At 45.3% G+C, this 26571-nt stretch overlaps 1 protein-coding gene across 1 annotated transcript; it reads left to right on the top strand.

Moving 5' to 3' along the window:
- The first annotated feature begins 11485 nt into the window (after positions 1 to 11485).
- Positions 11486 to 25196, top strand: LOC139265210 (T-box transcription factor TBX22-like). The gene is made up of 8 exons (XM_070882134.1): positions 11486 to 11670; positions 12325 to 12462; positions 13392 to 13493; positions 15505 to 15679; positions 17937 to 18101; positions 23121 to 23185; positions 23499 to 23593; positions 24551 to 25196. The coding sequence occupies exons 1-8, from the start codon at positions 11486 to 11488 to the stop codon at positions 25189 to 25191; spliced, it is 1566 nt and encodes a 521-aa protein (XP_070738235.1). The 3' UTR covers positions 25192 to 25196.
- The last annotated feature ends 1375 nt before the right edge of the window (positions 25197 to 26571 follow it).

Here is a 26571-nt window from a genome sequence, read left to right as displayed (position 1 = left end):
GCTGCAGTGGCATGCTCCGGCTCTTATACTCCTGACCTGCGGTGGTGTCCTCTCGCAGGTTGGAGTGGTCCACGATGTTGTAGGGGCCCGGCGCTGCAGCTCTTATACTCCCGACCTGCATCATTAAATTACCTCTGCCCATTGCCTATACTCAGCTGTAGTTGGCTTAGTGAACCCGAGAAACTGTCCTCAATAGAATTGTAGCACAGAAGGATCCCATTCAGCACTACCATGTTCAGAGAATGCACAGTGTTAACATGAACGATTTCAGAGAATGTAAAGCGTTAACACTACTGATTTCAGAGAACAGACGTGTGCTAACAGTACTGATTTTAGATAGGAATGGGTGAGGCCATGGAGGGATTTCAGAGTGAGGATGAGAATTTTTAAATCAAGGTGCTGGTGCACTAGGAGCCAATGTGGATCAGCGAGCAGAGGGATGATGGGTGAATGAGACAGTGCCAGTTAGGATGCATGCAGCAAAGTTTTGGATGAGCGAGAGTTTATTGAGAGTGGGAGACTGGCCAAGAGAGCATTGGAATAGTCGAGTCTGGAGAAAACAAAAGCATGGATGAGACTTTCAGTTGCTATGAGCTGAGGCAGGGGCTGAGATGGGCAATGTTGTGGAGGTGGTCTTTGTGAAGGAAAGGATATGGGGTCAGAAGCTCAGCTCAGGGTCAAACAGAATTGTGAGGTTGCAACCGGTTTGTTTCAGCTTGTGACAGTGGCCTAGGAGGGGTTGAAATCAATTGTGTGGAAATGAAGTTTGTGGTGGGGACCAAAGATAATGTTGGACAAGCTGTCTGACAAACAGAGGCTGTGGGGGTGTCGAGAGTTGTGGTGGTGGTGAGCTAGAGCTGGGTGTCATCTCGATACATGCGGAACCCAGCATCCTGTTTTCGGATGATGTCGCAAAGGGGCAGCGTGTAGATGAGAAATAGAAGGGGGCCAAGGATAGGTCCATGGTGGACTCTAGCGGGAATGATGGAAGGGGGGAAAGAGAAGCCATTGCCGGGGATTCTTTGGCTAGGATTGGAAAGGTAATTGTGGAACAAACCATCCACCTAATAGACTTGGAATGCAGGAACAGAGAGACCTGGGCGTTTACTTACAGAAGTCTTTGAAGGTGGCAGGACAAATTTAGAAGGCTGTTAAAAAAGCACATGAGATGCTTACTTTTTAAATAGAGGCATAAGAGTATAAAAGCAAGGAAGTCATGCTCAGCCTTTATAAAGCAACTGTATTTATATAGCGCCTTTAATGTAGTGCAATATCCCAGGGCCCTTCACAAGAGTATTATGCGATAAAAATGACACGGAGCCGCATAAGTAGAAATTAGCACAGATGTCCAAAAGCTTGGTCATTTTAAGAAGCATCTTGAAGGAGGAAAGAGAGATGGAGTGGTTTAGACAGGGAGCTCCAGAGCTTGCGGCCTCGGCAGCAGAAGGCATGGCCACCAATGGTGGAGCAATTACAATCATGGATGCTGAGGAGGGCAGAACTAGAGGAGCGCGGGGGGTGGGGGGGGGGTGGTTGTGGGGCTGGAGGAGATTACAGAGATAAGGAGGACATAAGAACATAAGAAATAGGAGCAGGAGTAGTCCATTTGTCTCCTCAAGCCTGTTCCACCATTCAATAAGATCATGGCTGATCTGATCATGGACTCAGCTCCACTTCTCTGCCCACTCCCCATTACCTTTTACTCCCATATCGCTCAAAAATCTGGCCATCTCCGCCTTAAATATATTCAATGACCCAGCCGCCACACCTCTCTGATGCAGCGCATTCCATAGATTTACAATCCTCAGAGAAGAAATTTCTCCTCATCTCAGTTTTAAATGGTCGGCCCCTTATTCTCAGACTATGTCCCCCTAGTTTTAATTTCCCCTATGAGTGGAAATATCCTTTCTGCATCCACCTTGTCGAGCCCTCTCATTATCATATATGCCGGCTCCATCCCACGCCATCCCATTCTGTTGAAGTTATTTTACCTTGATTGGGTTTGTTAAGCCCGCCTAGTGAGTTTACCCATCAATTAAAAGGAAGCTTATGGAGGGAGTCGCAGCACGTAGGGAGGTTCTCTTCCCTTCCAATGGAAGGGACCTCCCCAAGACACCAACACAGCCTGGTGCACATTGCACAGGAGGACTCAAGCAGGGATGTCATCAGGAGGACCTGGCTGCAGTGCCACAAACCTTTCAATGATCTCAGTACATCACAAAACATTGCTGCAAAGCCACACTCAATCTGATCCTGCTGTGCCACTCATGCTGAGCCTTCCCTTCTCTACTCCTGCATATCCTTACTCACACCAACTTAACTTGAACCTCCATCCATCCCTCTCTCTATATCTACATTAGCACATCCCCATCTCACACATGCCCTCATCCTTGTCCAATCAAAACAAATTAAAAACACACAAGGGTAGGCACTTGGGTCTTCTGGCCAATGTTCATGTTAAGTTCTGCTAATGTGTTGTCAAACATTGAAATCTTTAATTTCAACACTTTGCCTTCTTGGACAGATTTGTGTGCACCTTTGGATATGGCTTAGTGAGCTGCAGTGAATGGTGAGACATTATGGGTTCCCCTCCACAATGGTGATGAGTGTGAAAGGAATGACTTAGGCATTCCAGGGATGCTTTATGATGTTGGTGTGGGGTGCTGCCAACCTTGCATGTCATGTGGCAGCCAGGGTGTACAACATCAATTGAAGTAAATCTGGCCATGGTGAGACCCCCATCCCTGGCCTCCCAGGCAGCAATTTGCTGATGCCGTTTGTCCTGTGCAGCATCAAGTGATTGTGGAGAAGGTTGGTGTTGTTGTTGGTGCTGCTGGTGAGCCTGGTGATGCTGGTGTTGGGGCTGATCGTGGTGGGATTCTGAGGACCACAGTGAGATTTTTTCAAGGGCACTGATGCTGATGGAATAGATGGCAGCTGCAGTTGAGATGACAGAAGTGATCAGTCAATGGTGAGAAAACGTGCTCCAAGGAGATGACAGTGGATAGAGACTTCCAACCTGTATGAGGCATACATTAAATATATATAGACAGGAGGGGAGTACATAATGAGGAAGAATACAAAGAGATTAGGAGAGATGCCAAAAAAACAATTAGGTCAGCAAAGAGGAATTATGAAATTAAATTATCAAGGTACATAAAATACAGGCAAATCAATTAAAAAAGGAAATTTGGGATGGGAATAGGGTCATTAAAGGATAGACAGGATAATACCACAAGTAACGAGAGAGAGATGACAGAAATATTAAATCATTATTTTGCTTCAGTATTTACTAGGGAGATAGAACAGGTGGACATGACATTGGATCATGAGATTAGTAATGAGATAAGTACATTTAAAATAAAAAAGTGGATATATTAAATAAACTAATCAAAACTCAGAGGATAAAACCCCTGCTCCAGATGGATTGCATCCATGCATTTTTTTAAAAATGTAGGGAAGAGATAGCAGAGGCATTACTACACATCTTTAATAATTAATTCGAAAAAGGTGTAGTGCCGGAAGACTGGCAGATAGCTAACTTAATAATGATATTTAAGAAGGGGGATAGAACATGTCCAGGGAATTATAGACTAGTCAGCTTAATGTCAGTGGTAGGAGAAATAATGGAATCCCTACTAAAGGAGAAAATAGAACATCGAGAAACCAAAAATATATAAATCAATAGTCAGCATCGATTTCAAACGGGAAAGTTTTGCTTGACCAAACTCATTAAATTTTTTGAAGAGGAAACAGAGAGAGGAGAGAATGGTAATACAGCAGATGTAATTTAACTAGATTTTCAAAAGACCTTTGATAAGGTACCCCATAATAGACTGATGATCAAGGTCAGAGAATGCAGAGTCAGGGCACAAGTAACAGAATAAATAGCTAGCTGACTTCAAGACAGAAAGCAGAGAGTAGGGGTAAAAGGTGGGTAGTGGTGTTCCACCAGGATCATTGATGGGACCACCATTGTTCACAATTTATATTAACGACTTAGACTTTGGAAACAAAAACACAATTTCTAAATTTGCGGATGACACCAAATTGGGGGGGATAGTCAATACTGAGGAGGACTGCAAAAATTACAGGAAGACATCAATAAACTTGCAGAAAGGGCATATAATTGGCAAATGAAGTTTAACACACAAATGTGCGGTATTACATTTTGGTAGGAAGAATAAGGAGGTCACTTATTATTTGGAGAGTGCGAGTCTGGGTGGAGCAGAGGAACAAAGGGATCTCGGAGTACAAATACACAAATCACTAAAAGTTGCGACACAGGTTAGCAAGGCCATAAAAAAAAGCAAACCAAGCACTAGGGTTTATTTCTAGAGGTATAGAATTTTAAAGTAGGGAAGTTGTGCTAAACCTGTATTGAACCTTGGTTAGACCACACTTAGAGCACTGCGTACAGTTCTGGTCACCATATTATAAAAAGGATATAGAGGCACTAGAGAGGGTGCAGACATGATTTACAAGGATGATAACAGAAATGCGAGGGTATACATATCAGGAAAGGATAAACAGACTGGGGCTCTTTCCTCTTGAAAAAAAGCTGACGGGTAACCTAATAGAGGTCTTTAAAATTATGAAAGGTTTCGATAGAGTGGATACAGAGAGAATATTTCCACTTGTGGGGAAGAGCATAACTAGAGGCAATCAATATAAGATAGTCACCAAGAAATCCAATAAGGAATTCAAAAGAGACTTCTTTACCCAAAGAGTGGTGAGAATGTGGAACTCGCTACCACAGGGACTGGTTGAAGCGAATAGTATAGATGCATTTAAAGGGAGGCTAGACAGGCATATGAGGGAGATGGGAATAGAGGGTTATGCTGATAGATTTAGATGAGATTTAGATGAGAAAAGACTGGAGGCAGCTCGAGTGGAGCATAAACGCCGGCAAGGACTGGTTGGGCCGAATGGCCTGTTTCTGTATCGTATACCTGTGTAATCCTATGTAAGCTCAAAAGTGTGTTCCAAATCCTGAAGGCTCCAGCCTCTAAGTTTGGTAAATGAACAGCTGTGAAATGGTAGCATTTATACCAATTTTGCAGCTGTCAACTCTTCAGAAGAATGTATACTCATTGAAAACCTGCCTACTTACCTGATGTGATCCCCGAGCACTGTGAACCTTGTCAAGAAGCTGAACAAATGGTAAGTACATGGTAAAATGTTGTTGAAGTACATTTCATCATCATCATAGGCGGTCCCTCGAAACGAGGATGACTTGCATCCACGCCAAAAAAGGATGAGTTCATAGGTGTTTCAATGTAGGACCTAATATTCCAGGTCGCGAACTACATCCTGAGGGGTGGAAGATGCCTGTGCGTGGATTTTTGTAACGTGTGGTGGCAGTTGCACACCACTGAAGTACATTTTAACAAGCTGTTAATGAAGTCAATTGCCTCTTCCGCCACTTGGTATCGGGTCTGTAAAGCGCTGACAGACCCGGCACTTGGGAAACTAACATGGAGGCAAGTCGACAGCGGGCTGCCAACCCGCTGTCAATCTTTTCTAGTTTCACAGCGGATCTGCCTCTGAACCCGCCCTCTCAGCATCGGCAAAATTCCCCCAGACACACACACATTCACACACTCTGCTCCCTCTGGGCTCATGCTATTCCCCATCTCACCACCACCCACCCACACACACACTCTGCTCCCTCTGGGCTTATGCTATTCCCACAAACACACATACACCCATCCTGCTTTCACCGGGCCCATGCTATTCCCCCCACCCGCTCCCGATCTCTCCCCCGCCCCCCGTGCTATGCTCCCTTTGGACTGTTCCCTTCAGCCCCCCGTGCTGTGTCCTCCTCTCCCTGCACCAGCTGGGGTTCGGGTACTGGACTGCGGGCCTTGCTTTTGGTGAACGAGAGAATCCCCGAGCAATGCCCACACGTGGCGAGATCCGAGTTCTGCTCACACATGTCAGCGTCAACTGGCCGTCAGTATTTACCCGCCCGTTCCTTCAAGTATATTTCCAATTCCCTTTTGAACGTTTCGATTGAGTCTGGTTCCACCGCCCTTTGAGGCAGTAGGACAGATGTTGTCACTTACTTTCATTTGACTTTTCACCTGCACGGAGACATGTATTTATTTCAGGTGCAGCCTGAAAGCTCTCCCCGCAATGCCCATTGCAGTCAGGCTTTGTGCTGACTGCCTGCTTCCAACTGCCATGACCTTGCTGGGGTGCTCCTCTCCCAGCAGTTCGAGTGTAAACGTTGAGAATGTGGATGGAAGCTTCTGCACCACTAAATCCATTGAAAGGCGGGTTGTTGTGTTATTTTTTTACAGATAGCTGCAAGGAAATTCAAGGTCTGACTTCTAACGCGTCTATATGTATTTTGAAATACACTGCAAAACTTCATTTCTGTCAAATCAAACTCTTCTAACTATTTGTGCCTTTATAAGGAAACTGTTTCATTCTAGTTCCGGCGAGAAACAGTACTGGGCACGGAGTTCTTACATCTTGCTCTGTTACTCGTTAAACTAACCCCTTGTCCCACCAGCTTCACCGAGTTTAGAGCAGCGGTTTGTATTAGTTCGCCAATGAACGGTAGGCGTAAAGTCTGCGGTGGAAATTAAACTAAATTTAGCACCAAGTGGACTACTCACCGGGATGTGAGCAGAATGTTGCTCACTACCAACAGAGCGATTCCTTTCGGTCTACGCGGACTGGGAAACTTGTATAATAGCGTTAAACGCAGACGAAAATAGTATTACCGTGTAACATTATAGCAGGATCCCTCCACTGTAGTCACGAGATGGTGGTGTCTCCATTACCCCAAGACCTTTCTATGTTGCCTGGTTATAGATAGCCTTCTTCCCGTGATCTATCCACTTGTCACTTTCAGGTCAGTTACTTAAACTCCGCATCAGTCAACCAAAGGCCCCTGCCTGTTCGGATGGATTTAGAACGGGGCTACCAGTAAATAGGTTACTGTAATAAAACTTAAAATGGTCAATTGATTTCAGAATTTCAAATTGCGAGTGAGGGCGGGGGACATTTTTTTATATTCCATTTTGAGGAAACGGAGTTATATTTTATTAAAGGTCCAACCACAGAGTATAACCGTGAAGAAAACTGTATTCTCAAGTTTCAAATCCGAAAGATACAATCAAACTGGTGACACTTGTAGGGAAGTGTGAGAGTTCCTGACAATTATTTGCAGACGTCTTCATCATTCAGGACGGTTTTGAATTCTGTGGTTCCGAATGCATTAAAAAAAATCCAATGGCAGGTGTACGAATCGTGTTATCTTGTTTTATGTTCAATTTGTTTTTAGTAGACCAGTTTCATTTGAGATCAAAGAACCACACTGTGCCCATTATTTTCCTCTCTCGCTTATTATCGCGGCAATAGCCGTGACCTGCTGGATTTCAACAGATCTCCAAAAGTTTCGTTATTGAATGGGCTCCGAACATGCACACATCGATCTGACAGAGCGTTTACTTGTGAAAGTATTTACTGTCCAGCTCTGAGATTCAGCAACCCGTTAAAGTAGAGATGTTACCGCCCCACCATGTCTGTGACACTGGTCCCAGTGATTCTCCTTTCTCCGTCCATTAGGTGCTTATATTGGTATTTTGTATATCTGAAGGTAGTTTGTAATGCGTGTTGCAAATCAGATTCCGCCCAGGCTGCTTAAGATAATATAGAATAAATGGCATTAGCATATTTAATTTAAATTATTATTTTGGAACGATTGGTCACGGCTATTACCGCGATAATGTAATTAAGGGTCATTTTCTTTCACAATTACCAACAAACTGTGTTTAAAAACACCGAATAACTGTTGTACAAGATAAATGTTTATTCCACAAACTCCACGGTTTATAATATTTTCTGTCTAATCTGTTTGAAATGTGATCGTTGTAATTTGAAATTAATTACTTTGCAGCAGTGTTTAACCGAGAAACCATTTAATGGTGGAACTCGATAAATAATTTTAACTTTCACCTTATATATAATAAAAACAACATATTTTCTTATACATTATATATAGACACAGACATATTTATATCTATCTACGCACACACACACACACATATACTCACATATACATCTATATCTATATACATACATATATAAATCTATATCTATACACATATATATATAAATCTGTATCGGTATACACAGGCACATAAATTTATATCTCGACACACACACTTATATATATCTATAGACATACACATATACATTTACGCACACATTTTTACACACATTTACCTCTATATCTATATACACACACATATACCTCTCTGTCTATACACACACACATATATATATATTTATATTTATATATATATATATATATATAGAATGATTGATCGTTGGAAATCTAAGTACACTGTTGTGATTGGCGTTTAAAGTTTGGCCCCGCATGCAGCCTGTAACTTCTTTGCAATATTTACTTCTAAGTCATCAACGCTCAGTCAGATTTTGGTTCAAGTTCGTTGTTACCGGATAAAAAACCATGTGAAAGGAAGCAGTGCCTGCTCCTTCAAGTCGTGTGGCGAATCGAGTGGAAAGTGGAACTAGGAAAGGGTGCTGTCCATGATAAACCCCTACCCGTGCCTCCCTTACGGTCAGGGCACCCAGTAACATGGACGCTGTATGTATCGTGCTCAACTGTGGATGTTCAGCTTGTTCTCATTTATAGTTAAAACATGTGAATGATCGAGCTTAAAAAAAGAATGTACAGACCATATCAGCTCGCGTTTTCTTTAGTTTCTGTCAATCACAGGCATAGATTGCTGGAAATATTAGGTCAATTTCAATAAAGCAAAAGTATAAACAATTGTTAAAATAATCCAATTGAAATGGAGAAAGGAAACCGAGAATGTACCGCAAAGCTCTACACATCCTCTGAGAAGCCTTTGCTTGTCCACATGCATTCAAGTTTCATGAAAGAAAATATTTTTACACATGGAACCAGTTACACGTCAGTCAGCTGTGTTTCTGTTCCGTTCAACCCCCATGTTATTCCTGCCCTGACTTTTATTTTGCCTTTCTGGACAACGCGTGTTAAATTCACCAGTAAAAACACAAAGTAGAATATGTTTTAAACTATAAAAACAATGAAATGTTATAATAGATAAGAGGCGAATCAGTGGTGAATTGTAAACCTTCCAATACCCGGACCATATCTAAACGAATTCTTATAGTTATTTTCACTTTTATTTAAATAACGCGGAAAATTACCTCACAGTACTCCCATTTATATTGCGCCATTTAATCACATTCAATGAATCGAGAACTGATTATATCAAGTACGAATGGTACCGCTTTAACACGTGATTCTGTGTTTCTTTTGAATAATGTATTCTGGTTTTGTATAAATATTTAATTGATTAATTTAATACAAATTGCCATCTAAAATTTTTAACTCTTCAGCTGAAATGATTTTGATGTTTACAATAAATTGCCGTTAAAGTTATTGTTGCACATTTACAATTCAGAAGCAAGAATGTATGAGTGGATGTTAAAAGTTAAGTACTGTACACAGTGCTACAATCATTCTACCTCTACAGCTGATTATCCGATAGCTTTCTCATTTAAATGTTGTAACTGTATAAATAGTTACTTGTCATTCGTAAAAGTGGAAGTGGACATGGCATTGTCAGGGGATTGATTCTCCACCGCCAGTAGCAAACAGGAGGACGGAATGCGGGACTTTATCAACTTGTCATCCCGGTGCCGTTATTAGTACATAAGTTCAGTCAAATGGAGCTAGGTTGACTCCATGCTTCAGATATATCGAATAGATCCAAAAATTGATATCAAATACCAGGCAGCACTTCTGGACCGTTTTTGATTCTTATACTTTATTTTTCACTGACTTTATGGGAAATGATTGCTGGTACTGGGAATGGTGCGATATGTTGTCTAAAAGTTGTTTTCTGAAAAATAAAGCACTTTAAAGTGCTACTTTAGGCTATACGGGAATTACAGAGCAATGTTCTGAAATTGTCTTTACAATTTTTCTGAGATTATTCATAAATTAATGGATAAAAATCAAATCGCATAATAGTAACAATATAAACTAGCGCCAGTTGAAACCCAAAACACCGCAGTAACATTTCAGGGGAAAGGAATGGTGTAAACAGGGAACAAGACCACATCGGACCGACAGGCTCCCTCGCAAGTCATGGTCTCTGGCTCCTGTGGATCTGGACTGTGATCTAACCCACTGACCCCGCCGTGTTCCGCTGTCAGCACTAGCTAAATGTTGCAGCGTTTCCACCATTCACAGGGCAGGAATGCACCGTATGCCGAATGAGGGTCTGTGGGCAGCGGGCACCGGGTAATTCAGGTTAGATCCGAAGCTGGCAATCCGGTCATGCTGAAAGTGCAAACACTGATGTAAAATGCGTTCCGATCGTCCTCTCCCTAAAGGAACGCGACCTCGGTGCCTTGGGACGAGGGAAAGGCTCGGCGTACACAGCTGTGGAAAGGAGAAATTCTGGGTTGGTATTTTGGGTGGGTGCAGGTCCTTCAGCAGAGGTGGCTACAATCTACCACCTTGCTGCGCCGCAAGCATTAGCCGGGTTCTCCTTCACAGATGCTGGCTGGCTGGCTGCGCATGTTCTAACAGTTCCCGCTCTTGTGGCACGGTTACAGAACGCGGCGTTTGTGGTTTGTCTTTTGTCGTTCAATCCCAATATAGGAGCACCTCTCTCGGATAGAGATGGAAGTCTACTTCTTCTTATTTCAGTATCCTGCTCATAACTTCACCGAAATAACCACAAAATCATCATATGAAATTCGACGCAAAATACAGCGACTACCAAAAAATTAAAAGGGGCAACTTTGCGGGAGTTTTCAGTTCAATAAAAACTTCATAAGATTAGGTCTCGTTGAAATATAATTTATACATATATAGATACACATGTAAACACATATACGCACACACATACACATTACAGATCATGTTAATGGAAATTCGCCCCTTATTAGATCATTTCCCTTTTAAGATGGGTCCTTTGCCAAAGTTGAGCTAACCTTGTCACAAGACTAATAAAAGGTGACAGTGATCTGCACATGCCCACACTCTACCTACAGACAGACAGGTATGGTTGTAAACGATTATTTCCACATTCAGCCAGTGCAGGGAAGGCGCTTCCTCGGCTTCAATTAGTGATTAGTGGAACTTCACTCGCCCTGGGCTCCACTGACGTGCCGCTATTGGCTTGACTTTGACTGGCGGCCAGCTCTCGCCCTCCAGAATCTCACCACTTGGCACTGAAGGGGAGACCTTGGAGGAACGACAGGCTCATTTGGCCAGGAGTGATGCCGAGAGCGCGGCTTCCAATCACACTCTTCCGCTAACTGGGATGGGACTGACTGTGGGACACAGCGAATCTCACCGGCCCCCAGCTCCGCTCGGGCGCGCTACTTCAAGCGGACCTCTCCAATTCCTTGCGATCTTCGAACTGGCGCCTCCTGGCCGGGATTTAATGGTAACGGTCCGATGGCTCTGAGTTCGCGGGCCCACGCTTTCTCCGTGGAATCTCTGGTAGGGAACCCTCTGAAGAGGAAACTTGAAGATAGCGAGGATGAGAAGCTGAGAGAGCGGCCCGGAGACATGCTGAAACAACCGGGGCGCCCCAGACAGAGAGCAAAGGAGCAGTGTGGTGAGTCAACTTTCTGCGATCAGTACTGAAGCGGGGCGGGAACCAGATACAACTCACTTGCGGCGCACAGCGATAGTCTCCGTGATCGTTACATTCCTATAAACTTTGATTAAATCCGCAAAGAACTATGACTACAGATTATACCTTGTATAATTATTCTTATTTCTTTTAAGTAGGATTTGTAATTCGCTTCGTGCGTTTTTTATTCTGTTTTTAACTTTACTAATGTTTTTAATTTCAATTTTTGCAGGTTTTTGATGGGTTTTTAATAGATTCTTTGGTTTTCAGGTTTTGGCAGATAAGCGCTATCGGTTTGGAATATGTGTTTGCATTTAAAAACAAGGTGAAGAATAGTGGTGTGATGGCAGCGGCTAGTTTCATACACAGTATAATGGATAAGGAATCACTCCATGGTCAAGTCACAGAGCGGATTCCATCGTGGCAAACACTTTCTAGATCCAGATTCCAACTTTGATTTACTTTCGGCTAAACTTTGTTAAGTTTCCAGTTCTCCCAAGTTGCAACTAGATGAGATGGGGAGATCGGATAGGGAGTTCGGCGGGGTGAATGTAACCCTGTGTGAGGCGGCGCTGGCCCTGGCTTGCTGGGGATTTTGATCAGAACATTGCTTTTGGTATTTTGCATGTGATCCGTCAGTGGAGGCGAGAGCCCAAAGGACCAAAAGCCGGAGCTGCCCATCGCCCACATCTCGCGGTGGTGACTCCGAGGGTTTTCAGGTAGAACTGCAAGGGACGGACCTATGGAAGAGATTTCATGAGATTGGAACAGAAATGATCATCACGAAAGCCGGCAGGTGAGAGGCAGAGAGAGAGATTGGCTCAGCGCACGATGGAGCGGCTTAGCCATGATCATCTTAATAGGTTTACTCCGGATTGTTGTGTCTTCCGTTTATAACGAAATCGGGAGTCTGCTGGTGTTTTACGCGACCTCCGTTCGTTGGGAAAATCGATACAATAAAAAGAGCAAGCGATATGTCACGAAATGAAAAGGGGGTTTCCTGTTGAACGAGTTGTTGGGATCAGTCGGGTTAACTGCAGATCCGCGGCCCTCAATGAAGAATTACTTCCTAAACCGATAAAAAAAATAACCGAGTTACCTCCAGTGTCCTACACATTGGGAAAGATTTGCTTGTCTGGTTGCAGATTTGTTTTGCGAGATACCGCACTGATAAAACCAGCTTTACATACACGAATGAGCACATACAGAGAGGTTCAGTGGTCCATTTAATGAAAAAATTCAGAGTATGTCTACACTTTATAGTTTTGGAACTACCTATCACAAATTTAATCGGGCGCAGCTCACTCGCCTCCTTCTCTATTCTAAACAAGCCCGCTGATTTATGGTTTCCACCCAAAAAGGAAGAAATTTTCCTTTAATCCTCAAATAATAAGTTTGCCTCATTCAGTCACCGTAAACCAATAGCCGTGATTATAATTCGACAGAATCAGGGAATCAGATTCACAAACCAGTAAAACTCCCATGTAATGACATTACATTTATCTTATCACCTAAATCAACGCTGTGATTGTAAGTTGGTCTTTTTACACAGTGACTACACTTCAAAATAGTAATTCATTGGCTGTAAAGCGCGTTGGGACGTCCGGTGCATAAAAGGCGCCGGATAAATCCGAGTCTTTCTTTCACACATATGTGGGGCGTTATAATGCGAGCGGGTGCGAGCAGGGACGGCAGTGAGATCTAACGGTGCTGATCTGTGTGCAGGCGCATGTTTCCCGCGGTACGGGTGAAAATCAAAGGGCTGGAGCCCGCGAAGCAGTATTATATCGCCATGGACATCATCCCAGTGGATTCCAAGAGATACAGGTACTCGTCGCGGCAGTGTCAGTACTGAAAGCTGTGGCTGCATGTCCACTATGGCAAGAATTTGCCAAATGTTCAGGGAACTGGCTTCGCGGTAGGCTTCGCTGCTCTTTTAAATGTCAACATGTTATGTTTCATTGCACAGGGGCCCTAGCTGTAACTTTTCCTTTATATACAACTTTTTAAAAAAAGGATATAACATTTTGGAATTAAACTACCAATACACTTGAACTGGGATTTTACCAGCTGGAATATATTTATTCCTGGGGAGTTATTTTTTAAGGTTTGGATTCTGTAATCTGCCCGATGTCAATGATTCGATTTAACAACTTGGACCCCGGAGAGCGAGTTGCTTTTCTTTGCCTTCGTTGATCATTAGTTGAGAAATACGTACAAGCGAAAGTGAAGCCAAGCTGCGACTGCAAACACAGCACTGGCCATGAAGATATCTCAGAATAAGGCCTGCCTGCGTTAATACACATCTAATGGGTAGCCCCCGCATCAGTGCTTCTGAAACCGGGTTCCGCGGACTCCTGGGGATCCGTAGAGACTTCACGGGATCCGCGAAATCACGTGAGTACCGAGCAGGGCCGGCCCGTTGGGACATGTGGAGGCCGCACTGTGCTGCTACCTCTCACCAAACCCGCCTCCAGCCGCCCCTCACTCGCTTGAGTCAGTGAACAAGCCCAGAGGCGGCATCAGAGGGCGACCGCCACATATGCAGCACAGAGCAGGGCTGGGCTGTCTTACCCACGAGGGGAGCGCACATTGAGGAGCGCTGAGAGCAGCAGGCAGACCCACAGACCAAGGCTGGTGGTGGGACGGGCCAGCAGATGGGTCGATGCTAGTGTCAAGGGAAGTCAGACTCTGCAGGAGAAACAGGCACACCCATCTCACTCATAGCTGTAAGTAAATAAAAACAGAACACGCTGCAAATACTCGGCAGGTCAGACAGCATATGTGGAGAGAGAAGCAGCGTTAATGATTCAGGACGATGACCCTTCGTCAAAACTGGCAAAGGGCCCTCAACCTGAAACGTTAACTCTGTTTCTCGCTCCACAGATGTTGCCTGACCTGTTGAGTATTTCCAGCATTTTCTGTTTTTATTTCAGATTTCCAGCATCTGCAGTATTTTGCTTTTGTAATTAAATGCCTGTTTTCTTAGAAGCATTATTAAAACACTGTTTGCAGGCAGCATTTTCATAATGTGAGCATTATATAGTATTATGATTTAGATTGGGGGGTGGGCAGTCCTTGCTTATTAATCCATTTGAAAAAGAGTCTTTCAACCAAGGGGTTTTTAACCACTGCCCCACATAACTAACTGCACTACAGAGCAATTTACTGTGTGAATCTTGTAGGGACTGGTTAAGGCGCCATTTCGATGTAAGTTGCTCTCGGAGATTTACTAGAATGGTATCAAGGATGAGTGATTTCAGTTACATGGAGAGACTGGAGAAGCTGGGGTTGTTCTCAGAGCAGAGAAGGTTAAGGAGAGATGTGTTGAAAATCAGGAAGGGCTTTGAAAGAGTAAATAAGGGGGGTGGTGGTTGAATCTGGCAATGAAACAGTTACAGAAGGGTTGGTAATCAGAAGACATAGACTGAAGGTAATTGGCAAAAGAACCAGAGGGGAGATGAGGAAATAGTTTTTTTACACAACAAGCAATTCTTATCTGAAATGCACTGCCTGACAGGGTGGTGCAAGAAGATTTAATAATAACTTTCAAAAGAGAATTGGCTAAATACTTGAACGAGAAAGATTTGTAGGGCTACGGGGAAAGAGCAGGGGAGTGGGACTAATTGGATAGCTCTTTCAAAGAGCTGGCACAGGCATGATGGGCTGAATGGCCACCATCTGTGCTGTATGTTTCTATCATTCTATGATTCTTACACCCGTTAACTTTTGCTGTTTCATTGCCAGATTCAACCACCACCCCCCTCCACGCCCCACCCCTCCCATCCCCGTCACCACTCCCCCAAGACATTCACTCCTTGTTGTGTGGTATTCGCAGGTATGTGTACCACAGCTCGCAGTGGATGGTGGCTGGAAACACTGAGCAATCTCCTCTGTCGCCCCGGCTCTACGTCCACCCTGACTCGCCAGCTTCAGGGGAGTCCTGGATGAAACAGATCATCAGCTTCGACCGGGTGAAACTCACCAACAACGACATGGATGAGAAGGGACATGTAGGCATCCGTTCTCCAATCTTAAGACTGGTCAGCCTGACATCGGTAGTGGGTAAAATGATGGAATCAATTATTAAGGATGTCATAGCAGCACATTTGGAAAGAGGTGACATAATAGGTCCAAGTCAGCATGGATTTGTGAAAGGGAAATCATGCTTGACAAATCTTCTGGAATTTTTTGAGGATGTTTCCAGTAGAGTGGACAAGGGAAAACCAGTTGATGTGGTGTATTTGGACTTTCAGAAGGCTTTCGACAAGGTCCCACAAAAGAGATTAATGTGCAAAGTTAAAGCACATGGGATTGGGGGTAGTGTGCTGACGTGGATTGAGAACTGGTTGGCAGACAGAAAGCAAAGAGTAGGAGAAATGGGTACTTTTCAGAATGGCAGGCAGTGACTAGTGGGGTACCGCAAGGTTCTGTGCTGGGGCCCCAGCTGTTTACATTGTACATTAATGATTTAGACGAGGGGATTAAATGTAGTATCGTCAAATTTGCGGATGACACTAAGTTGGGTGGCAGTGTGAGCTGCAAGGAGGATGCTATGAGGCTGCAGAGTGACTTGGATAAGTTAGGCGAGTGGGCAAATGCATGGCAGAATGAGTATAATGTGGATAAATGTGAGGTGTAAAAACAGAGAGACAGACTATTATCTGAATGGTGACAGATTAGGAAAAGGGGAGGTGCATCGAGACCTGGGTGTCGTGGTACATCATTCATTGAAGGTTGGCATGCAGGTACAGCAGGCGGTTAAGAAAGCAAATGGCATGTTGGCCTTCATAGCGAGGGGATTTGAGTACAGGGGCAGGGAGGTGTGACTACAGTTGTACAGGGCCTTGGTGAGGCCACACCTTGAGTATTGTGTACAGTTTTGGTCTCCTAACTTGAGGAAGGACATTCTTGCTATTGAGAGAGTGCAGCGAAGGTTCACCAGACTGATTCCCGGGATGGCGGGACTGACATACCAAGAAAGACTGGATCAACTGGGCTTGTATTCACTGGAGTTCAGAAGATTGAGAGGGGATCTCATAGAAACGTTTACAATTCTGACGGGTTTCGACAGGTTAGATGCAGGAAGAATGTTCCCAATGTTGGGGAAGTCCAGAACCAGGGGTCACAGTCTAAGGGTAAGGGGTAAGCCATTTAGGACCGAGATGAGGAGAAACGTCTTCACCCAGAGAGTGGTGAACTTGTTGAATTCTCTACCACAGAAAGTTGTTGAGGCCAATTCACTAAATATATTCAAAAAGGAGTTAGATGTAGTCCTTACTACTAGGGGGATCAAGGGGTATGGCGAGAAAGCAGGAATGGGGTACTGAGGTTGCATGTTCAGCCGAGAACTCATTGAATGGCGGTGCAGGCTCGAAGGGCTGAATGGCCTACTCCTGCACCTATTTTCTATGTTTCTATTTCCTTCCCTAATGGACATTAGTGAGCCAGAAGGGTATTTATGACAATCCGATAGCTTCATGGTCAATGTTACTGATTCTAGCTTTTTACTCATGTCTCCAGATCATTAGTCCAGTCCATTGGATTGTACTCCAGTAACAGTGTGTGTGATGGTGTGTAACACTCAGGTAGTAATGTATTTATGTAGATTCTGGAATGCACTGCCTGAAAGGGTGGCGGAAGCAGATTCAATAGTAACTTTCAAAATGTAATGGGACAAATACTTGAAAAGGAGACATTTGTAGGTCTATGAGGAGTGAGCAGGGGAGTGGAAATTATTGGGTAGCTCTTTCAAAGAGCCGGCACACGTGTGTTGGGCTGAAAAGCCTCATTCTGTGCTGTAAATGTCTATACTTCTGGCATTTGATTGACAGTGAACTGCATGGGACCTGTTTTCTCAGAGGCTTGGTTATGCCAGACAGAAGCTGCCCTCTTGCATTGCTCCTGTAGTTTTGTACATTCTCCTGCCCGAGGCCATGGCTGATCACAACTGGGAACAATGGTGAGTCCATCTGTGGGGAATACAGTGATTACTGAAACTGTGATTACGGAAACAGCTCAGACTGTGGTCAGGTCACCAGTTTCAAGTTGCTTTCAATCCCAAATTTATCAGTAGAGGAGATTTATCAGTAGCTTTAATAATCGCTCAAGTATTCGTTATTTCAAACTCATATTCAATCTTTATATCAAAAACATAAATTATACTAAGCAGAGGTGAAGGATCAGTGAATTGTTCAACACACACAATACTTTTTGCTAAACACTGCTATGAATGAAATGACTTTCCAATATTTCTCTCACTCTTCCCAGATTATTCTACAGTCCATGCACAAGTACCGGCCAAGGATTCATGTGATAATGAAAGAGGCGGATGTGGACGTGTCTGTGAACCAGTTGCTCCCGGCTAATGGAGTCCAGACATTCGCATTCCCAGAGACTGAATTCACAACTGTCACAGCTTACCAGAACCAGCAGGTAAGAGAGGGAGAGGAACACTGACAGACAGGAAAGAGAGATAGAGAGAACTGAGAGGAGAGGGAGAGATAGAGAGAACTGAGAGGAGAGAGAGAGAGAGAGAGATAGAGAGAACTGAGAGGAGAGAGAGAGAGAGAGAGATAGAGAGAACTGAGAGGAGAGAGATAGAGAGAGAGAGAGAGAGAGAGACTGAGGAGAGAGAGAGAGGCTGAGAGGAGAGAGAGAGAGAGACTGAGAGGAGAGAGAGAGAGGGAGATAGACTGACAGGAGAGAGAGAGAGAGAGAGAGACTGACAGGAGAGAGAGAGAGAGAGACTGACAGGAGAGAGAGAGAGAGACTGACAGGAGAGAAAAAGAGGAACAGTGATAGGAGAGAGAGAGAGAGACTTATAGGAGAGAGAGACTGACAGGAGAGAAACATGGATGAGAGAGAGAGTGACAGGAGAGAGAGAATGTGTGACAGGAGAGAGAGAGAGACTGATGAGAAAGATAGTGACAGGAGAGAGAGAGACACTGATCAGAAAGAGAGAGTTGCAGGAGAGAGAGACTGATGTAAGAGAAAGAGAGTTACAGGAGAGAGAGAGACTGACAAAAGAGAGATAGTAACAGGAGAGAGAGAATATGACTAGTGAGAGAGAGAGACTGACAGGAGAGAAAGAGAGAGTGTGACAGGAGAGTTTAAAAAAAATATTCATTCCTAGGATGTGGGCGTCGTTGGCAAGGCCAGCATTTATTGGCCATCCCTAATTGCCCTTGAGAAGATGGTGGTGAGTCGCCTTCATGAACCACTGCAGTCCGTGTGGTGCAGGTACTCCCACAGTGCTGTTAGGAAGAGAGTTCCAGAATTTTTATCCAGCAACAATAAAAGAACGGCGATATACTTCCAAGTCAGGATGGTGTGTGACTTGGAGGGGAACGTGCAGGTGATGGTGTTCCCATGCACCTGCTGTCCTTGTCCTTCTCATCATCATCATCAGAGGCAGTCCCTCGGAATTGAGGAAGACATGCTTCCACTCTTCGAATGAATCCTTAGGTGGCTGAACAGTCCAATACGAGAGCCACAGTCCCTGTCACAGGTGGGCAGACAGTCGTTGAGGGCAAGGGAGGGTGGGACAGGTTTGCTGCATGTTCTTTCTGCTGCCTGCGCTTGTTTTCTACATGCTCTCGACGATGAGACTCGAGGTGCTCAGCGCCTCCCGGATGCACTTGCTCCACTTAGGGCGGTCTTTGGCCAAGGACTCCCAGGTGTCAGTGGGGATACTGCACTTTATCGGGGAGGCTTTGAGGGTGTCCTTGTAACGTTTCCTCTGTCCACCTTTGGCATGTTTGCCATGAAGGAGTTCCGAGTAGAGCGCTTGCTTTGGGAGTCTTGTGTTTGGCATGCGGACAATGTGGCCTGCCAAGCGAAGCTGATTAAGTGTGGTCAGTGCTTCAATGCTGGGGATGTTGGCCTGGATGAGGACACTGATGTTGGTGCATCTGTCCTCCCAGGGGATTTGTAGGATATTGCGGAGGCATCGTTGGTGATATTTCTCCAGCGACTTGAGGTGTCTACTGTACATGGTCCACGTTTCCAACCATACAGGAGGGCGGGTATTACTACAGCCCTGTAGACCATGAGCTTGGTGGTAGATTTGAGGGCCTGGTCTTCGAACACTCTTTTTCTCAGGTGGCCAAAGGCTGCGCTGGAACACAGGAGGCGGTGTTGAATCTCCTCATCAATGTCTGCTTTTGTTGATAAAAGGCTCCCGAGGTATGGGAAATGGTGCATGTTATCCAGGGCCGCGCCATGGATATTGATGACTGGGGAGCAGTGCTGTGCGGCCAGGACAGGCTGGTGGAGGACCTTTGTCTTATGGATGTTTTGCATAAGGCCCATGTTTTCATACGCCTCAGTAAATATGTCAACTATGTCCTGGAGTTCAGCCTCTGAATGTGTGCAGAAGCCTGCTCTATGATGACATGCAAGCCATGATCCTTACCAATGGATCCATTACAGACCCAATCCACATCCGGACCAGGGTCGAACAGGGCTGCGTCATCGCCCCAACCCTCTTCTCAATCTTCCTCGCTGCCATGCTCCACCTCACAGTCAACATGCTCCCCGCTGGAGTGGAGCTAAACTAAGGAACCAGTGGGAAGCTATTCAACCTTCGCCATCTCCAGGCCAGGTCCAAGATCACCCCAACCTCTGTCGTCGAGCTATAGCATGCAGACGACGTCTTCTCCTTCTAGGTGGTAGAGGTTGTAGGTTTAGGAGGTGCTGCCAAAAAAGCCTTGGCGAGTTTCTGTCGTGCATCTTGTAAATGGTACACACTGCATGGTGTGCCGGTGGCGGAGGGAGTGAATGTTTAAGGTGGTGGATGGGGTGTCAATCAATTGGGCTGCTTTATCCTGGATGGTGTCGAGCTTCTCGAGTTGTTGAAGCTGCACTCATCCAGGTAAGTGGAGAATACTCCATCACACTCCTGACGTGCCTTGTAGATGGTGGAAAGGGTTTGGGGAGTCATAAGGCGAGACACTCACCGCAGAATACCCAATCTCTGACATGCTCTTGTTGCCACAGTATTTATGTGGCTGGTCCAGTTAATTTTTTGGTGAATGGTAACCCCAAGATGTTAATGGTAGGGATTTAGCGATGGTAATGCCATTGAATGTCAAGGGGCGGTGGTTAGACTCTTGCTTGTTGGAGATGGTCATTGCTTGGCACTTGTGTCCTGCAAATGTTACTTTCCACTTATCAACCGAAGCCTGAATGTTATCCAGGTCTTGCTGTTTGTGGGCATGGACTGCTTCATTATCTGAGGGATTGTGAACACCGCGCAATCATCAGCGAACATCCCCACTTCTGACCTTATGATGGAGGGAAGTTCATTGATGAAGCAGCTGAAGATGGTTGGGCCTAGGACACTGCCCTGAGGAACTCCTGCAACGATGTCCCGGGGCTGTGATGATTGACCTCCAACCACCACCTTCCTTTGTGCTAGGTATGACTCCAGCCAGTGGAAAGTTTTCCCCCCGATTCCCATTGACTTCAGTTTTACTAGTGCTCCTTGATGCCACACTCGGTCAAATGCTGCCTTGATGTCAAGGGCAGTCACTCTCACCTCACCTCTGAAATTCAGCTCTTTTGTCCATGTTTGGACCAAGGCTGTAATGAGGTCTGGAGCTGAGTGGTCCTGGCGGAACCCAAACTGAGCATCTGTAAGCAGGTTATTGGTGAGTAAGTGCCGCTTTATAGCACTGTCAACGACACCTTCCCTCACTTTGCTGATGATTGAGAGTGGACTGATGGGGCAGTAATTGGCCGGATTGGATTTGTCCTGCTTTTTGTGGACAGGACATACCTGGACAGTTTTCCACATTGTTGGATAGATGTCAGTGTTGTAGCTTTTCTGGAACAGCTTGGCTAGAGATGCGACTCATTCTGGAGCACATGTCTTCAGCACAACGACCGGGATGTTGTCGGGGCCCATAGCCTTTGCTGTATCCAATGTGCTCAGCCGTTTCTTGATATCACATAGAGTGAATCGAATTGGCTGAAGATTGGTTTCTGTGATGTTGGGGACCTCAGGAGGATGTCAATATGGATCATCCACTCGACATTTCTGGCTGAAGATGTTGCAAATGCTGCAACCTTGTTTTTTGCACTCACGTGCTAGGCTCCACCATCATTGAGGATGGGGATATTCATGGAGCCTCTGCTACCCGTTAGTTGTTTTATGGTCCACCACCATTCACGACTGGATGTGGCAGAACTGCAGAGCTTTGATCTGATCAGTTGGTGGTAGGATCACTTAGCTCTGTCAATAGCATGCTGCTTATGCTTTTTAGCATGCATGTAATCCCGTGTTGCAGTTTCCCCAGGTTGGCACATCATTTTTAGGTATGCATGGTGCTGCTTCTGGCATGTGCTTCTACACCACATTGAACCAGGGTTGTTCCTCTGACTTGATGTTAATGGTAGAGTGATGGATTTGCTGGGCCATGAGGTTTCAGGAATACAATTTTGCTGCTGCTGATGGTCCACAGTGCCTCATCGATGCTTAGTTTTGAGCTGATAGATCTGTTCTGCGTCTGTTTTGAGTGATAGGAGAGGGGGAGATAGGGAGAGAGAGACATACTGACAGTACAGAGGGAGAGAGAGACGGACAGGAGACAGTGAAAAAGAGAGACTGGAGAGAGAGAGATTGACAGGAGAGAGAGTGACAGAAAAAAGAGAGAGAGAGAGAGACTGACAGGAGAGAGAGACAGTAACAAAAGAGAGAGAGTGACAGGAGAGAGAGTGATAGGAGAGAGAGAGACCGACAGGAGAGAGAGAGAGAGAGACAGTAACAGGAGAGAGAGAGAGAGTGACAGGAGAGAGAGAGACTAACAGGAGAGGGAAAGTGAGAGACTGACAGGAGAGAGAGAGAGTGAGAGAGAGAGAGACAGTAAGAGGAGAGTGAGAGAGAGAGAGAGAGAGACTGACAGGAAAGAGAAAGCGAGAGAGAGAGAGACTGACAGGAGCGAGAGAGAGACAGGAGAGTGACAGGAGAGAGAGAGGAACAGGAGAGAGAGAGAGAGAGAGAGACTGACAGGAGAGAGAAAGAGAGGGACACTGGCAGATAGTAGGGGGAAGGACACCTGTAGAGAGGCTGGCTTCAAGTATAACGCAATGATATAAATTGTATCTATCGATACATGTTATTAGTCTCTTAATGTTCCCTAATGGTTTTTTTTGAAGTGTTGGCACCCTCCTCTTTAGCTACTCTGCCATTCCCTATTGTTTTATGTCAATTTTAAGCACAAATGTGTATTTAAATATTTGAAGTTCTTATAAATTAGATATCGGGTCACATCTCTAAGTAATTCTGATGCTCATGCTCTAGCCCACCTTTTCTGCCCATATTATTTCTGCCCATTTTATCTTGAGTTCCACGTTTCCCAGGCAGTTCTAACCATGCTGAATTTTCCCGCGGCTTTTACCATTTAAATCTACCTGTTCTGATTTGTAACTTTGCCTTTCTTTCACTTGTAGATTACGAGGTTGAAAATTGACAGAAATCCTTTCGCCAAAGGTTTCAGGGATCCCGGGAGAAACAGGTACACAAAAAAACATCCTACTTCTGAACTGATGCAAACTTGCTCAAACCGAACAGCCACCGGGATCAGTTCAAGTGTTTTGAGTGCAGAGATTTTGAAGATAAAATTAGATTCACAGATCCAGTTAGCAACCATTAACCTATAAACCCTCCCAGGTTTCTGTTGGGAGAGTGGCAAATGATCTTGCACCAGGTAGGTATTTAATTGTTAAAGACTGTTGGAAGGTGATTTTTTTAAAGAATATATTGAAGGCAATCTAGGAACAGTATGTTCAAAGCACTTTTAAAACTGTAACGTGTCATCTTGAATTTAGGGTTGGTCTGGAACGAGTGATGGACAATTACCCCTGGAGACCTGTGGACTGTCGACCATCGCTAGACTTCCAAGCTTTTAGCATCCAAAAGCCAGGTATATGCAGTATCTCTGAATCTATGCATGTAGCCATGTAATCTAAATAAAGTACCAGTTCTTTAAATACATGAATCAAAATAAATATCTACCTCTTCCAACATGAACAGAGAGACCGGGGGGGGGGGGGGGGGCGGGGGGTATGTGTGCGCAAATCGTTGAAGGTGGCAGGACAAGTTGAGAAAGCGGTTAAAAAGGCTTACGGGATTCTGAGTTTCATAAATAGAGGCATAGAGTACAAAAGTGTGGGAATTATGATGAACCTGTATAAAACACTGGTTCGGCCCCAACTGGAGTATTGTGTCCAATTCTGGGCACCGCACTTTTGGAAGGATGTAAGGCCTTGGAGAGGGTGCAGAAAAGATTTATGAGGATGATTCCAGGAATGAGGGACTTCAGTTACGTGGATAGACTGGAGAAGCTGGGGTTGTTCTGGTTGGAGCAGAGAAGATTGAGAGGAGATTTGAAAGAGGTGCTCAAAATCATGAGGGGTCTGGACAGAGTAGAAAGAAACTGTTCCCATTGGCAGAAGGGTCGAGAACCCGAGGTCACAGATTTAAGGTGATTGGCAGAAGAACCAAAGGTGATGTATGAAAAAACATTTTTACCCAGTGAGTGGTTAGGATCTGGAATGCACTGCCTGAAAGGGTGGTGGAGACAGACGAAATCTTATCTTTCAAACGGGAATTGGATAAGTAGCTGAAGGGGACACAAAATTGCAGGACTGCAAGAAAAGGTGGGGGGGGGGAAGGAGTGGGACTAGCTGAGAATCAGCACGGGCTGGGCGGGCCGAATGGCCTTCTACCATACTGTAACCATTCTCTGATTCTATCTCCTTGTTCACCTTGTGAAAGCGCCACCCCCTGCTTGTGACAAGTGACCATCCAGTTTTGATAATGTGATCTGTGCCACGCAGGCCCTTCTATTTTGATTCTCTGACTTGTTATTATGTTTTAGTTGGGTGCTCCGACTCCCCTCTGGGGAACTCGTTCAGCGGGACTCCCTCCTCTCTCGGCTCGGTGCTCTCGCCGTCCTGCTCGCCGCCCTTGTTCCAGGTGACGGCGGGCTCGCTGGGAATGAGCTGCCGGGACAGTCGCCTCTGCAGTGTGGACGGGCCGGTGTGCTACAAGGTGGGGCGGCCTGGCAGCCCGGGATCTCAGCGTTTTGCCGTGCCGGCTTACGAGCGGCTGAGAGTGAACGGCTCGCCGGCCGAGCTCTTCGTCAGGCACAGATCGCCGCCACTCATGTTCCGCTTCCCTTCCTTGGCCTCGCTCAACGCGCTAAGCGCAAACCACGGCAAAGGTGCAAACTGCGGCGGGCCCGACTTGCAGCTCCCGCCCGGCGTGACACTCTCGCACCTTCAGGTACTGCCTCCAGCTGGCGCCCTGGCTCCCCAGGTGCAACCAGACTTGTACAGCGCCCGTCGCCCTTACACGTTCTACAGTCTGACCGCTCCTTCCAGACTGGCGGCCAGTCCATTCAAATTGCTGGCCCACAACACTGCGGCCTCCCCGAACGCCGGAGCACTGGTGAGCGAGAGGAATTTCCGGGATGGCAAGGCCGGCCAGTGGCCGCAAGCTGTCAGCCATTGCTTCTGATGGACGGGGCAGGCGTTGGGGGAGTCGGTGATTCCCCAGCCAGCGGGGACATTTGGAACTGAATCGTGAGTCCTGGCGTCTGGCTGCCGGCGGTGGCAGGCGAGCTGTGTGACTTGTCGACAAGGAGACAGCATTGCAGGAACACACCGACAGCGAATTACCAGCAGGAGCGATCGCTTGTTGTGCCTTTAAAGTGACCTAAATGCAGAGCGGTAATAACACGTCCAACTCCTCACAGCGTTTCCGAATCGAATCGAAAATCGCAGTTTCAACCCTTTGTAAATAACGATGTCTGGGTTTAAGTTGGATAAGCAGTCCTTCTCCCCAAGAATCAGCAATACGCACATGCTCTATATTTGGAATTGAAAGAAAATATTATGGAGAGAGAGCAAGGGCTAGTTTACACTGAACACACACATTTCGTTCGATTCTTAAAGTTCACATGGATCCTTACCCAATATGGTTCTTTGGAAAGACTGGACCTATCTGAATACAGTACACATATTTAATGATAACTTGCAATGGAATCAAATGCCTGATCGGATCCATAAACACCGAACAGTTAATGAGCAACACGAGTGCTCCTTTAATCGGGCTCACGCCTCGTGTGTGTGTGGGGCCACTGTTCACCACAATGAACTTTAAAACATGGTTTATGAGTATCTCGATCTTTACGTATTTTATGATCATTCTATATCTGGGGTTAAATGTTTTATGACCGCATTTTAACTGTCTGCTTTATGTGCCTTTGAACAGCATACTCTTTAACACGCAGAAGATACTGGCATCGAGTTTCAGAAAGGGCAGGAGAGATTGTTGGAGGGACTGTTCCAACATCATCCGGGTCTGTTTCTGGTAATCGATGCTTATTGTAGTGCGGTAGCGGCTGCCTTGAAGCCGTGGTTAAACCTCATTACCGCAGTTGGCAGTCTACACTGCAATATTTTGAAGATTAGTAACCTAATTTATATATATATTACAATCTTCAAAAATTACCTGGTTTCCCAGGAGATCAGTACCTATCCAACCATATATAGGTGTCTCGCCTAATGTACCCCTGGCACGCTTCAGATATCACACTTTAACGTGTTAAAAGTGTATCTTTTTAATAATAAACAAGCATTTTCTGTAGCCAGTTACAAATACCCTATCAATTTGCAAACTTCCTCATCGACTGCAATTCACCTTTAACTGATTTATTCATAATTAGATGTTGGAACCGTACAGAGATAGGGCAAGTTAAGGGACGCTGCAGATTAGCAGCAGAATAGTTCGTTGGATGGGATGGTACAAAGTCTGTATTATCTTGCTAAAATGACAGACCCAGCCTGCCCCACAGAACCTTGTGCATCACAATACATACACTCCCCACTCCTCCCG

The sequence above is a fragment of the Pristiophorus japonicus genome, chromosome 6 (genome assembly GCF_044704955.1).
Source record: "Pristiophorus japonicus isolate sPriJap1 chromosome 6, sPriJap1.hap1, whole genome shotgun sequence".
Lineage (NCBI taxonomy): Eukaryota > Metazoa > Chordata > Chondrichthyes > Pristiophoridae > Pristiophorus > Pristiophorus japonicus.
This window is presented reverse-complemented; position numbering and strand designations above follow the sequence as displayed.

What these genes read in the sequence shown, in the direction of transcription:
- LOC139265210 (XM_070882134.1), top strand. Translation starts at nt 11,486, where the DNA reads ATGGCTCTGAGTTCGCGGGCCCACGCTTTCTCCGTGGAATCTCTGGTA. An exon ending in GAGTCAACTTTCTGCGATCA is followed by an intron (nt 11,671 to 12,324) that starts GTACTGAAGCGG and finishes GAGAGCCCAAAG; the next exon opens with GACCAAAAGCCGGAGCTGCC. An exon ending in CAGCTTACCAGAACCAGCAG is followed by an intron (nt 18,102 to 23,120) that starts GTAAGAGAGGGA and finishes TTTCACTTGTAG; the next exon opens with ATTACGAGGTTGAAAATTGA.